The sequence below is a fragment of the Alternaria incomplexa genome (genome assembly GCF_024043165.1).
Source record: "Alternaria incomplexa strain BMP 0042 chromosome Unknown scaffold_15, whole genome shotgun sequence".
Classification (NCBI taxonomy): Eukaryota; Fungi; Ascomycota; class Dothideomycetes; order Pleosporales; family Pleosporaceae; genus Alternaria; species Alternaria incomplexa.
In genome coordinates, this window is record NW_026249864.1 from 269,826 (window position 1) to 284,797 (window position 14,972).

Genomic DNA, 14,972 nt, shown 5'->3' on the forward strand with positions numbered 1-14,972 from the left:
AGTCATCTACGAGCGTGAATCTATCGTCTTCGTTATATGTTACTATCTCGAATTTAAGTTACAACTACCTAGGTATTCACATGGACTGCCGTTCACTACATACACGTGGGCGCGACGCGTGAGGCGGCAGTCGCCAGGTAGTGAGCGTGAATAAAAACATGCTGGCGACGAAGACTGCGATGCAACGATGTTGTACGTCTGCATGGCAGTGCATGGCAGAAGCTTTTGGACAAACACCGCCGTCTGTCAAGGGTCGCAGTTCGTGGCTCGCTTACGTAATGGGGCCCGGCAATTGTCGGCTATGAATGCAGCCATGATCTCTCGTCTACTCCATCTCCGTCCTGTCTTTCCGATCATCTGTCCTATCTAGCTCGATGTATTGCCAGTCATCCTAGTGGTTCGGTGCGCTGACTTCCTCCTGCCTGGACCTCTACCACCTGCCCAAGTGCCCTCTACCTAGCACACTTTGTTTCCGTTTAGATCCTGGATGCATCAAGTCAATTCCAGAGATCTTCAGTCATTGTTCTGCATGGAGCCCACTAATTCCGACGCGGTTAGCTCTGTCGCCCTCCTATGGAAGATGCTAGACTTGCCACAGGAAGCTCTCGACTCGCTAGATCTGCCCTTCGATAGAGAATGCCTACCATCTTCATTCAGAGTTGATGTTCTCGCGCAGTCAACCGTTGCAGCGTCCGCGCTTGTTGCAGCCCTCTTTTGGTCTCATCGAAATGGATGTTCAATGCCCCGCGTTACAGTTCCGGCAGAGCATGCATGCGTTGAATTCAAATCCGAGCGACTCTATACTCTCAATGGAAAAGCCGCATCGCCCCCATGGGGAGTTATTGGTGGGTTTCATCAAGCAGCCGATGGATACGTCAGGATACACGATTCATTCTCAAATCATCGTCAGAACGCGCTTCGTATTCTAGGACTTCCACCTGACGCATCCAAGAAAGTTGTGGCACAAAAGGTGTCAAAGTGGAAGGCGGTAGAACTGGAAGCTGAGGCTTTTCGTTCCGGAGCTATGATTGCTGCGCTGCGTTCGTTTGATCAATGGGACGCTTTACCTCAAGCCAAGGCTATTACAGACCACCCAGTTCTGATAACGAAACTTGCAACTTCCGAGCTGTGTATGCCATTAGAGCGAACCCCGAAGGTAATGGACAAATGCCTAGAAGGCATTCGGGTTGTCGAGATGAGCAGAGGTATGCAGCTGTACCGATAGCTTGTAAGGCATACACTGACCTACCCCGGATCTATAGTTATAGCTGCGCCAGTCGCTGGGAAGACGTTAGCAGCACACGGGGCCGACGTTATCTGGATCACATCGCCGCATCTGTCAGTAGTATCCATGTACGAGCTAACCCTGGAAAGAAGGTGTACTAACCACACATACGTACATCCAGACCCGATCTTCCCGATCTCGATATAGATCTATCGCGAGGCAAGCGCACGGTGCAGTTAGATATATCGAAGGCCGAAGAGAGAGCTAAGCTACTGGATCTGCTCTCCACAGCTGACGTCTTTCTCCAAAGCTATCGCCCCGGGAGCCTAGCAGCAAAGGGTCTCTCTGAAAAAGTATTGACCAAGGCCAATCCAAGCCTGATCGTTGCAAGCCTCAGTACATACGGTCCCGGGAATTCATGGTCGCTAAATCGCGGGTTCGACTCGCTTGTCCAGAGCTGTTGCGGTATCAATGTAGCGGAGGCTGAGCGCCATGGAGCCGGCGAACCGATGCGCGCACTACCTTGCCAAGCATTCGACCACGGTGCCGGCTATCTTCTAGCAACTGGTATCATGGCCGCTTTGTATAAGCGCGCTACTGCTGGAGGCGCCTATGAGGTTATCGTATCGTTGGCTGGTGTTATGAGGTTTATGCGGTCTTTGGGGCGCTACGATGGCAAAAGCGGGTTCGACCGCAAGGATTTCAAAAGCCCAGAGGATGTAAAGCGGTACTTAGAACTGCGGCAAACGCATTTCGGGGAGCTAGAAGCGGTAACCCACTCGGCTCGCATCGAGGGTTTGTCAGTGGGGTGGGATGTCATGCCGAAGCCTTTAGGGAGTGACACAGCACATTGGCTCTAATGACACCACTATCCTATAGTTACTCTTACAATGCTCTCCTCGTATCTAAGCATGTATACACCTTGAGAAAATTCACCGCCTAAACATGACACACGACTCAGTATTGCTGAATTCCAACGCTGTGGTTCATGACAAGGCCTTACAATGAGGACCAAGGCTTCTGGGACATGGCCGCCATGTCGGCGGCCGAGAACAAACTACACAACCTCAAAGACGGTCCTCCATGGCTCTCTCTCGCTCAGGCCGTGTTCCAGACCCAGCACAAACGATGGGACGCAGGGAAATGCGGTGGCGGCTTCAAGTAGCAGATCTTCTTCACAAACCCTGGATATAAATACAAAGACGTCGACACGGGATACTGAGGATTACGCATCGTGCGATCTCTACCAACTCCGCAATGAAAACGTACGGAGCAAATCTGGTGTAGCTGATGAGCCGAACGTAAAGGGATTGGCTGGGCGGTAGTGCTTGGAGACCGGAGGAGCTACCATCCATGTATACCTGGCCGAGACAGCACTTGAGCTTGTTCAAACATGCAGGGTGGTACCGTTGGCTTCGCCGAGTGGCACAGGTTGTTTATAAGTATTGCAGCGAACTGGTGGCGCGTGTACAGAAATAACGCAGTATGTCTTGACGAGGAATTTGCGGAGGTGTAGCGCAGGTCTCAAGGTTTCACGTGGGCACACAAAGGAAGAAGAGTAGCGATTGGCGGAGTTATGGCGCGGATTGCAAAACCTACATTCAATACAATCGAGAAACTGACGGTAACATAACCGGAAGGGACGTGGATGTAGTGCTCGGACGTCTTCATGGGCTCCCGCTATCCCTCACGCAAGCCGGGGCGTGCATGCGCAAGAAGATCGTGTCAGCATTGGAGGAGCGCCTGATGAAAACCTCATCGCCTCCACCGCTGTGACTATGAGACCACCTTCTGATTATTTGCAACTAATACAGTCGGCAATGACAGCCGCGTTAGATATCACAAGGCCAATGTCGATCCATGGAGTACATGTCCCAACTGCGTACTTGCAGTCGTTGTGGAGTCCACTGACGTCATCACCCGCGTACCTGCATTAGCCTTCGCCCCTCTCTGCCTCCTCCTTGTCGTCTGCCACTAGTTCTCAAACTCGACGCCTTCTCAGTCTATTGCCCAATTGCCGGACACTGTCAGATATTACGAGACCATATCAGCACCAGAGCCATGGCTGAAGTTGCAGCAGGCGCGTACGTTGCGGCCGAAGTGGTAGAACACACGGCAGAAGCAGGTTACGCCGCGTACATCGTCTCGAAGCCCACGCTCCCCCTCAAAGTCACTTTCAAACGCATAGCCACAGCAACAGGTGACTCTTCGGCGTATGTACTCCACTGCTACTACATAGGGTCAAACTGACCTCCAGACGCTCTTTGGCGCGTTCCAATCACACAGTCACGGTGCTCGGCAACAAAGCTTATATCTTCGGCGGCGATACTGCGAACAACGTTCTTGCGAGCAACCATGTACATGCCGTTACTCTTGAGCATTCCGGTAAACCGGAGATGGACTACAGCATCATTCCTGCTCTGTCAACATGCGAAGATGGCCGCACGCCAGCGGAGAGATCGAATCACGCAGCCTGTGCTTTCCACGGCAACATCGCTATATACGGTGGCAGTGATAACGCTGGCGATCTCATCGACGAGCAATCGTCTGTATGGCTGTTCAGTCCTGACAGAAAGAGCTGGGATATTCTACAACCCTCCAAGGGAGATGTCGACACTGGAGACATTGGCCCGGGCCCGCGGCGCAACGCGAAGCTGTTCGCGCATGATCAACACGTAGTGTTGTTCGGTGGTGTCGATGGCTCTGGGGACAATGCATCGGATTTGTGGCAATTCGACATCGCTGCGCGCTACTGGACGCAACTTCCAACAGCGCCAGTCGCGACATCCAACGCCGCCTTGGCGAATGGTCAGTTATGGCTGATATCTGGATCCGATCCAATGAGTAGCCAGCTCCATCATATCAGCGTCTCGTCTTCCAGTGAAGAGAGGAAATGGGAGTCCTTCACGTTTCCTACCAATCCACTAGCGCCTGGCCCCCGTGCGCGACATGACGGCGCCTTGATACCGGTGACTACTGGGTGGGGCCGTAACTACCTCGTCTATCTCCTAGGCGCACGGAGCGACTCTTCTGCTGATGCATCCAACACGAAGCCAGAAGATCCAAAGCACGCAGGCGAAGTCACCCAATTCAGCGACACCTGGGTTCTCCAGATCCCTGCAAGCGATTTGGAGGCGAAGCCATCAATGACGCTCAAAAACGCCATCAACCCTGCGAAGATCAAAGATGCTATCCGATCTGCGCTGGGGGCTGATACTGGTCACTTGTCGTGGGCGGAGGCGGTAGTACAGACCCCTTCGGAGAAACAACTGGAAGAGGAAGATGGCAAACTGCATCCCGGCCCAAGGGCTCTGTTTGGATCGGACGTCATGGAGAAGGGCAGCAGCATAGTCTTCTGGGGTGGTGTAGATGCGAAAGGGGAGAGAGTCGGTGATGGTTGGGTCGCGAGTTTCGAGTAAGCGAAGGGTGCGTCACGACATTTATGGTGTCTATGCATGCAGGATGTGCTAGCACTTTGAGGTCGCCTTGTACAGTTCTATAGTGTAGAGATCTATTTGGCGACGAATATGCCACAGTGATAAGAGCAGAGACCAGAATAGCATCATATGCTCAATCGAGCAACGATACCTAACTCTTTATGCGAATGGACTAGTACTTCAGGTCTTCCGATAGGCTGTCGAGATTGTCACCGTGTCGAGATCCTCTAGCCCAGTGTCCGAGTAATGGGGCACGTGGGGAGATTACAGCTTTGGAATGCCTCGGCGGCGGACAGGAGTTCGGTTTCATGAAAGCTACGTCTCACAACGTCTGTCATGGAAACATATGGTGTTGCTGTTCTTTGTGGCTAAGAAACGAGAGTGCAAGTGGGGGCCAGCCACGTGAAACAATGCAGCATGTGAGTTTCAACAAAAGTGCGTTCAGTTCATTACATCAAAGAATAGTGAATGCGAGGGCAGTCACGGGCGGGTAACGCGGCTTGATTCTATATACACAAACCCTAGTCCTTCTGGTAAATACCCGCTATCCAACAAGCTCTCAACAGCGCAAGACCCCATGCCATGCCAATACTATCCCATACAACATTTAGCTTACTACCCATGACCTCCTTCCACCCGATGGCCACCTCAATCATGGCAATGTCAGCGCTCTCGGCCAGCATCAGCATCTCGACGTCGAAGATCCAGCCTTCCGAGTGCATGTAGGGGACAATATAGGGAAGTGCTGGTCGTGAGAACAACTTGAAGCCGCACTGCGTGTCCTTGATGCGTGCGGTGGCCGGAGGCGTCATGATGCGAAGGAGGATGTGGAACGAGTGCATCAAGAAGTTGCGGAGTTTGGAGCGCTGAACAACGGCTTCGCTGCCGACGAGATGAGCTCGAGAGCCGATGGCAACACCGCGCCCATGCTTGTCCTCGATGCTCTGGCAGCCTTCAACGAGAGCCCCTAGGTCCGAGAATCGACTCGCGCCATCTGCGTCGGCGAAGACAATGTACTGGCCTCGAACATGTCGCATGCCGTGCGTGACTGCGCCGCCTTTGCCTCTGTTCTCTTCAAGCGCGACGACGCGGATACTGCCGTGTGGGATGTGTGTTGAGTGCGCGGCCTTGGCGTCGCCGTTCTTCGACCACGGCCCTGGCTTCGACTTGGGGTGTTGGCTGAGTTGGTGCTCCTTTGCAAACTCCAGCGCTTTGTCGACGGTGCCGTCAGTGCTTCCATCACTAACAACGAGTACCTCCCATCCTCTCTGGCTCTTTTCACCCTTGCCGCCAGCATGCGCATCACCGTATTGGCTCTCCAGGTAGTCGACAGCCTCCTCCAACATGCCTTCCAGCCGCTCCTCCTCGTTGTATGCGGGGACCACGACGCTCATGAAGAGCTCCGGTTCTTCGATGGGCATCTGTGGCGGTATGACGACTTTACTTCCCGGCTCCTTCGCGGCTTGTTTCTTGGCGGCTTCCTTCTCTGCTGCCCATTTGTCCAGCCAGCACGGAAGTTCTTTTGGGTCGCTTCGTGCACCGTCGGGTAGTATCGTCGTGTATTGTTTCTCGGAACGCCGTGGCAGTCGCGGAGTGGGCGCGAGGAGGTTCAATGCTATATAAAGCTGTCACTCATGGTCATTAGTCGCGTGCACGTTGTCATGTAGGCGCTTGTGTCCGTACCCAAAAGCCCATGGCGCATAGCAGAAAGCCCAAGCCTACGAGAAGCACCCATGTTGGGGGCATTTCAATAGCATGCTTCGGGTGCGACTCGAAGCCGTAGCCTGCGCCCAATCTCTGGGTATCGAAAGCGCGGTTCTCTTTCGACATGGCGGTTGCGGGGCCCTGACGAGGGCTTGTCCAGTGATGGTGCTACCGGAATGCTGTTGACATTGAGTCGGGATCGCGACCGCTGAGACCGGAACTGGCGGCGGATGGAAAGGTGTGCAATACAAAAAGGGAGACGCTGTAGTGGTCGCGCGATGGCCAATTGGCACGGGAAGATGCAACGTGGAAGCTGACGTACCTGACGGCCCGAGGTTCGTTAGTCAGCCCCGTTCTGCTGCAGCGCCGACCATCACAGCTTCTCCGCGTTGTCTTGTACTCCCTAGGCAGCTACTGCAGATATTTCACGCAAACAACACCTAGATTTGTTGCCTCCAAATTCGCAAAGTCGTGTTGGCTGTTCCCTGGGCCGATGAGCTCAGAAGATGGCCCCCATCAGCGCTGAGTTCGGCAGAGTGGCACACACTAGAAGTCTCGACGTACCCTTTCAAACGGCGGCACCAGCAACACACATCTTGGTCGATAGCAAGCCGTCGGCAAAGGTCTCACGATGCGAGGTGCAATATGCGCTAGAACAAGTGTTGAACGTTGCGTTAACATAAAGTATACAGATATGCAGCCTAACAACAACCCGGCGGTTTCACAATGCCAATCCAAACACCATCGCTGTCTGTACATATGTGTGCGAGAAAAAAGGATATTGCTGTCCAGAAAATCTAAGGATCCGAAAGAAGTGCGACTGAAGCGCCAGCATGAAGAGAAGCAAGCTATGCTTCTTGTTCATCTGATCGTGTAACGCGTGTGTCATCTCCGTCTGTATATACTGTAACGTGTCAGAATCAACCTGGTATGTAGGTGTGGTTGAGCACTCACCATGTGGACGAATGAACCAACTGCACAGGAACGCAGTCCCGAAAGTCGCTGCGAGACATACGAAAACGGTCTGTCTGTACGCGCCGACTGTGGTACTGTAGATACCGTTAAAGATGGTGGGCCCCATCACACGTGCAACAGCATGAAGTAAGCCCGTGGCACCTAGCAGTTGACCGACCTGATCTTGCGGCACATGTTTGGTCAATGCAGCGCCAAGAGTGGGCGAACCGATACCGCCAATGGCAGCAATAGCGCCAGAGAGTGCGAAGAGCTCGCCTTTGCGGACAAGGGCATATCCGAGGAAGCCAGCCATGTCGAAGAAGATGGCTGCACGGATAATGGAAAGGTCAAATAGGTCAGAACCTGAACTGCGCATGCGGGCAGCCCCGTTCTTCCCGCGGAAGATGCGGGTCAGAATCGGCAGAATGACTAGAAGAGCAAAAACACGCGAGCTGTTCACGATAGTGGTGAAGCGGCCGCTTTCTAGCTCATGCCAATCAAATTGGCGGCGCGTGTAGACGAGGACAACGCTCATGGCACCCATTGCGACACCAAACATGATGGTATCGGTAGCGGCCAACAGAAGCAGGTTCCAGCGCAAAGCCGACGAGGTGCCAGGTCCAGTCGGCCAGAGAATCTTCAGCGGGCCAAACAGGTTGATAGAGCGTAGCTGGTTGATGAAGTCGCCGGCGGGACCCTGTCGTTCCACTTCCTCTCTGCGCTTCTCACGTGCGGCTTCCTGGCGTGCTTTGCTGAGCGATTCGGGGACAAGGAAGGCAAGGAATGCAATGAAGATCAAGTGGGCACCAAGGGCCATGTAGAAGATGAGCAAAACGGCTTCGGTCTTGCCAACGTACTTCTGGCGCGCATTGATGATGTAGCCTGCCAGCGCGGGTCCGATGGCGATGCCGCCAAACAAGCAAGCGTGGAAGTAGGAAAAGGCGACGTTCCGCTTCTGTGGTGCAACGCAGTCGGAGGCATACGAGTGGGCACATGCCATGCCGACGATGAAGGATCCCGATACGCCCTCCAAGCAGTAGCCAACGAGTATCCAGTTGACGTGCACCGTGTCGGGGAATTTGGCGGCCAGGATTGTGAGGACCTCGCCAAAGAGGGCGCCGCAGGTGTTGGCTATCATGAACTTCTTGCGCCCGTACCGATCCGAGAGGGCGCCAATCTTTGGGCTGATGATGGCGGAGAGTATGCCGGAGCACAAGCTGGCGTACAGGAGGAAGAGGGAGGAGCGCGAGGACACGGCGTCGTTCTGGCATCGGTCCTGGCCCGGGTCCATGGGAGAGGATATGGGGTCGGTCTCTAGGGTCGCGTAGTATTCCTCGCAGACGAGGTCCATGATCAGGTTGATCTTGGGCACGATGATGCCGCCAAACGCGATGGTGAAGAGCAGGAAGGGAGGCAGGAGCCAGAATATCTGCTGCCGTCAGTCGATGCGCCCTCGACGCGAGGGGCTGCATGGGCGTACCGAAGGGCGCTTCCACCAGGGAAGGCCGCGAAAGTCGGCATCGCCAGCCCATTGCTCGTGTCCGCTGGCAGCCGGCGAGGCACCCAGCAGCGGCGCGTCCTCGTCGTCGCTGTTGGGGCCCGGCGAGGTCGCGCCCGGTGTCTTGGGCGGCTTGGAGCCATGGGCGCGCGCCCTCAGCTGCTGCTCGATGTCGGTGTCCTCGACGAAGGCGGCGTCGGTGTTGGAGGCCATGGCGAGGGCTGTGTGTGGTTGAGCTGGCGTCGTCGTGGGCGTCGAGATCCGGGGTTGCGTAGCGTCGTGTCTGGGCTAGGGGGCCGCGCGCATTGCTACAAGTCGACGGCCAGGCTAACGAGAGCGACTGTAATCATCTTCGGCGTCGGGTGCAAGCGCGGACGGCAGCTTACCAACAACAGAGTGCTCGCGTCATGACGTTGCGATAGTGAATATCACATCCCACGCATCGGCCTCTCGGGTGCACTGAGCCTCCGCCGCAACTAGCGCCTCCCTTTCGTTGGCCACAGCCGGACACTTGTTGCGTCTTGCATCATCTGTGCAGCACGGTAGCTTTCATTTCTCGCTTGATTTATCCCGCCACATCTCAATGACGCCCTGCAAGTCCTGCAGCCTCGTTGGTCGAACAAGGTAGTTATCTACACCCGAAGCATACGCAGCATTGCGGTCTTTCTCGCTCACCAGCCCGGTGAGTGCGCATATGTACGTCCTCTTACACCCTGACCGCGCTTCCGTCTTCCGTATCTCCCTCGCAACCTCGAAGCCCGAGACCTCGGGCATAGAGAGGTCGAGGAAAATGAGATCGAAAGGTTGCGGACCCGTGTCGTCGCTGGACCCGTTGGCGTTCCTGAAGGCATCGATGGCCTCTTGGCCACCGCCGACAGGTGTTGCACCTGCCTTGCTACACTTTTTTGCATACATGGCAAGTACCTTGAGATTTACAGCATTATCGTCTACCAGCAGCAGCCTAGGCTCTGCCACAACTGCCTCTGGTGATGTACAGACTGCCGGGTCTTTTGCTTGCTCAGTATGCGCTTGTACCTCTCGGTGGTCGGGTTGGGCTCCATGAGACCTTTCTGCCATGTTCATCTCTGGAGTGACCACTGGGCTGGCGGCTGGCATTGCCAGTGGCTGCCCACCGCTTTCCTCGCCGTCTAATTGGGGGCTCCTCTCGAGTTCTAACCGGGATAGCAATGCTGTTGGCGCAGCACGACATTCGTCGGTTGCGTCTCCGCGTAATTGGCTGCGGCTCCCTTCTACTGGCTGTTGCTGATCATAACTTTTCGCGACTGAATCCTGGTCGGAGTTGTGGCGAAGCTCAGAGGGGGGGACTTGGCTAGGATACAAGTGCGCCAGCGCATCCTGGAGTTTTGAACTAGTCACCGCACCCGCAATTGTCGCGACACCCTTCAAAGGCGTTGAGTACTGACTGGGAGCGGTCTGTACATCAGGGCAGAGACGAATGCGCTCGTAGTCGTCAGATGCGCCACCGCAAGCCCGCAGTGCACTGTCTTCGTCCTCCTCCAAAACAACAAGCAAGCGCCACGGCGAGGCTCTGCTTGCACTTTCCCAAGGAATGACCCGAATGTGGAACCACCGGCTTAGACTCTTCGCAAGTGAGCCCAACAATAAATCAGTACAGCGCTGGTCTCGTAAAGAGTCTCCTGATCTCCAGCGCGTCGGTGTAAAGAGACTCATGTCAAGCTGGTGTAGCTCAGCAGTACCAGCCTGCGAATTTGAGCTCTCTGATGCCTCTTCTGGAGCCTCATAAAGTGCCTGACTCGATGGGAGTGTGACAGTGAATGTAGAGCCTTCTTTCTTGTTTGACTCAATCTGTACATCACCACTCAGCATAGTGATTGTTTGCTTGACAATGGAAAGTCCAAGGCCAGTACCTTCTGCAATGGGGTCCTCCTGAGAAAATGGGTCAAAGATTGAATGGCGGATGAAGCCGGAAGAGATGCCTTTACCGCCGTCTGTACAAGATATTTTGGTAGTACCGTCTGTGAGATCCAGTGAAACTCGAATGCAGTTGGTCGGTTCCCCAAACTTCAAGGCGTTATTCTCCCTTACGTCAGTACGGCTCATGCATGCGCTTTTTGTATCTGTACAACTTACTATAAGATTTGTCAAGATCGCCCGAAAGCTAGCGGCGGCTACCAGACGGCACGACCGATTGGCATTCGTGTCGAAAGTCATGATGGGATGATAGACAAGACCTTTTTTCCATGAGCTCTAGCCGGACTTAGAACGCCTCCACCAGTTTACTTACCATGCATCGAAGAATCAGGCTGGACAGCCTTTTTGACGCGATACCTGTGTACTTCACTGTGAATGATGTCCTCGCAAGTATCCATCAGCTTTACGGTATCCTCGTCTTGCGAGGAAGCTGCCGAATGATGAGGTGCAAGACTTGACGAACGGAGAAGCCCATCGTTCGATGAGTCTGATCTTGGTAGAGGTGCACTTTGCGACCCTGAACTGATGTTGCTGAAATATAGAACGCGCTCAATAGTATCGAGCAATGACAAGCCGCTGTATCTTGCCGTCTCCAGGAGGTCGCGTTGGTGTGCGTTGTGTGGTGTGTCCGCTAAAAGCTCAAGGCTTGATAGTATACCATGGAGAGGTGTCCGCATTTCATGGGAGATCGATCCAAGAAAGTCTGATTTAATCTTGTCTATAGCTTGAGCTTCGAGACGCCGCACTTGCGTCATTATCGTAGTGCAGAATGCTGAAATGGAAGCAAGATCCGTCGAGCCGAGATAGACTCTTGACTGATTCTCGGCGAACCCGAGGACCGCACCGATATTACGTTCGTGAAACGCATCCCACAGTGGCATCAAGACGATCTGCTCTGCCCGCAGGAAGGTTTTCGAAAGCTCCTTGAGTATGAGGGTATCTTCAACTAAAGCGACGTCGTCTGCGCTCGTAGCAACAACGATGTCGCTAGTGTCATTGAGTAATTGGAACACAGCCCCATGTGGAAATAATTCAAGCAATCTGCTTGTCAGACTGTGGCTTAGTTCTTGAGGCCTGTGCGCTTTTGGTCCGAGATGCTCGGCTAGCACGTTGGAGCCGTTCCAGATGGGGTTCTTGTTGCTTGAGGAGCCCAACTCTTGGATGCGAACTCCGTCAAATTCGAAAGTATCGTAGAGCAATGTAGCTGAAAGATGGTACAGCTGCAGAGCTGCAGCGGGATAGAGGTTTGACACCAGAACTTCATGTTCAGTATGGCCGCCTGATAAAAGATTCTTGTGAGCAGGCTGAGCCGCCAGTCCTGCGCTCGTACCCATCTTGAGTAGAGAAGCCACACCTTGGTTGAACTTGAGCACACGCTTACCCTCCAGTGCTTCTACTGCTTGTTCCAGATGACGAATAATGTGTGACGCTGTCTCAAACAAGTACGAGCGGTGGGCGTCCGAGAGCCCACCCTGCGACGGCGTTGAGCTGAACGTGAAGACAGTGCCAATGTTTGGTCCTCCATAGGGGTTCAAAGGAACACCAGCATAATGTCTGAACTTGGCAATATCACCCTGAACAAATGGGAGATGTTTGGTTCTCTCCAATTCAGCCATATCAAGCTCTTCGTAGAGTGCCATGCTCCCGCCTGGCTCATTCTGCCGCGTGATGGTACGCTCGCACAGACCACCGTGATGAGTTACCGACTCGCATCCGTACCATCGCGTTGAGTCTTCTGTGCCAATTAGACACTGCTAGAATACGACGTATGCCCGCCATGCTGTTGATTCCACTCACCCAAGGTGACCTTGGCTTCATCTGCGTTGGCCCGACTGGCCCCCGAGATGAAGTATTGCGTGTGGTCGTCTAGCAAGCTGACCATGGCCAGATCAGCGCCCGTTTGATGGATGACGCAACGGAGCAACGCAGCAAGCGCGCCGTCTGGTTCATTCTTGACGTATCTGCCGTGTGGCTCCAATGGCCTGCTCGTGAGGCCAGCGTCCGAACCACGCACGTATTTAACGACAGATGGCAGCACCTGGCAGAAGCGTCGGACTTCCCATACTCGCGCGCGGTCGCCGATAGTCGCTCGTTGCTGCTCGGTGAGTTCTGATAATGACATGGCTTGCGATGGCTTTTGTGGTTGTCGATGGTGCCCTCCACGCTGGTCGCATCGCCCACGGAGAACCCTGCAGACCGGCGGGGAAGTACTTTGGCGCCGCGATGTCGTCTCACAAGCTCCGAGTGTCAATATGGTGTACAGGATATATGCGCCATGTGCAGGCGCCTTTGTAACGTCCAAAGCTCTTTTCCGTGGAGTTTAAAAGCCCGAACTTGAAAGTTCGCCTCCTGGGGTCCATTTGTCGCACGCCGATGATGTCATTGGAATCGCACCACCGTTTCCGCGGCATTGCTGCGCTGTGCGACTCTCCACGAACCAATATCACGCCATGTGCTCGAGTTTCCAGGCTGTACACCAATACGTCCGTTCCAACATTCCTCTTATATGCATCTCCTAATTCACTGATAAGTTTTGGCCTTCGGCTAGTGAGTTCTTGGACCTAGGTACTTTCTGCCAAAGACCCTGCAAGACTCCAATCGCAACCAACGTTTCAAGCGACAAGAGACCAGAGATGGAATTTGGCGATGCGTGACAGACCTCAAGACAACTGTGATGCTCTGGTAGCATCGGTCGCAGCAAGAGGTCCTGAATATGCAGAAACTCAAGCGACGTGGAGCTTACTTCCTGTAAAACCATCGCGTGTCAACTTCGTCAGAAGCCATAGGGGGCCTACTGTTCTCTGAGGGTTATAGCACAAAAGTCTTAACCCCGAGGTCGTCTGAGAAAGCTTCCAAGGTTAGCTCCAGTTTCACGTCGAAGTGTCTGAACTTTAGGCCTGTTCCGGCCCCTTTCTCAGGTACCTAAGTGCCTTCCGGTGAACACCACATGCCTGGTAAGTCCCTTCCTGCGCATGGAGGCGTCGAAATAAGGACTGTAGTGTCGTCCGTCGTTATCACTCACCTTTAACACTGCATACCAGTCTGGTCTCAGCCTTCAGCCCGGTAAGCATCAGTCAGATGTCACTCGGTTGGGCATTGTTGCCTGCAACTGATCGGTGATCTTTCCGGCGAACAGTGGGCCTGATATGTTCTTCAGCCGTCTGTAGCCATGCTCGCGCCGCCTTTTATATGCTTCTTTCCGCGTTTCGGGGTTTGCTCCGAAAGACCGTGCGTAACCGAAGGCAACACTGACTTGCTTCATCCCGGTCAAAGTCAGCGGGTGAAATATCTCGGCAGCTCAGATCCATCTTGGATGACGACATGAAGGTCATCCATAGTTCATGCGGGATGAGGGTCTTATCACAAGGCGACCTCGGGACATATGTGATGATGACCTGGCTTGCCTCAATGCGAACCACTGCATCTGCATAGTGAGGCGAGTTCTGAGTTGAGGTTATGGCTTGGCTACCTAGATAGGTGCGCACTTTACAGACACCGAAGTCCTTCAGCCTTGCCATGTATACACCACTCGTTCTAGCCCCCAACGCTAGTGCTTACAACTTGTGTCGAAAACCGCTGGTTTCGCAATCGCGACGACGTCGCCTTCTCGTTTTAATTTAGTCCATGGGTATTTCCTGGTAAATCAGTCAGAAGCAACCTTCAGAGGTTGGAGATCCAGGTGATATTGCAGGTTGGGGCTGCCTAGGTGTGCACTACCGTGGGGTCCGTCATCAGACTGTATCCGGAGAGCTAATATAGACCAGAGGAACTGCGACGTCTTATCAACATCTTTATACACGATGTTGCCCCAAAGTCGATTCCAAGCGGCCCACTCCCTCGCGCCTCGGGTTCATTGATCAGCGATACGCTATTCTATCCATCAAGAAGTCCGCGCCTGAGGTCGTGCGAGGTTGCGTGTGATCAAACCAAGCTTACTTTGTGACTGTACCATCTTTCGATTACCTGCTTCTTGAATCAAGGTAGGGTACGGCATACTGCACATCGCGGACTAGCATCGGGTGCAGCCGACCAATGTAGTGCGCTACAAGCCGGTAGGAGCAGGTTATGGTAGGGCATCTACACTCTGTCCTTCACTGGGCTTGAGGGCTGACATGCAGGGCACAGAATGCAAGGTGTATCGGCCCGCAGGCACATAATATAGTCCGTAAGTATTGCGAACTGATTGGGAGCCTTCCAGCGA

The 14,972-nt window shown here is 53.9% G+C and overlaps 3 protein-coding genes across 3 annotated transcripts; 1 reads left to right on the forward strand and 2 right to left on the reverse strand.

Moving 5' to 3' along the window:
* Window positions 1–3,286: 3,286 nt before the first annotated feature.
* On the forward strand, window positions 3,287–4,644 carry J4E90_009157 (uncharacterized protein; the record flags this gene model as incomplete). Its single annotated transcript, XM_051438677.1, has 2 exons — window positions 3,287–3,438; window positions 3,483–4,644. The coding sequence occupies 2 exons, from the start codon at window positions 3,287–3,289 to the stop codon at window positions 4,642–4,644; spliced, it is 1,314 nt and encodes a 437-aa protein (XP_051287340.1).
* A 539-nt stretch (window positions 4,645–5,183) lies between these two features.
* On the reverse strand, window positions 5,184–9,031 carry J4E90_009158 (uncharacterized protein; the record flags this gene model as incomplete). Its single annotated transcript, XM_051438678.1, has 4 exons — window positions 5,184–6,287; window positions 6,346–6,507; window positions 7,382–8,749; window positions 8,801–9,031. 4 exons carry the CDS (start codon window positions 9,029–9,031, stop codon window positions 5,184–5,186), a joined length of 2,865 nt encoding a protein of 954 aa, XP_051287341.1.
* A 336-nt stretch (window positions 9,032–9,367) lies between these two features.
* Window positions 9,368–12,893, reverse strand: J4E90_009159 (uncharacterized protein; the record flags this gene model as incomplete). Its single annotated transcript, XM_051438679.1, has 3 exons — window positions 9,368–10,788; window positions 11,085–12,506; window positions 12,569–12,893. The coding sequence occupies 3 exons, from the start codon at window positions 12,891–12,893 to the stop codon at window positions 9,368–9,370; spliced, it is 3,168 nt and encodes a 1,055-aa protein (XP_051287342.1).
* Window positions 12,894–14,972: the final 2,079 nt, after the last annotated feature.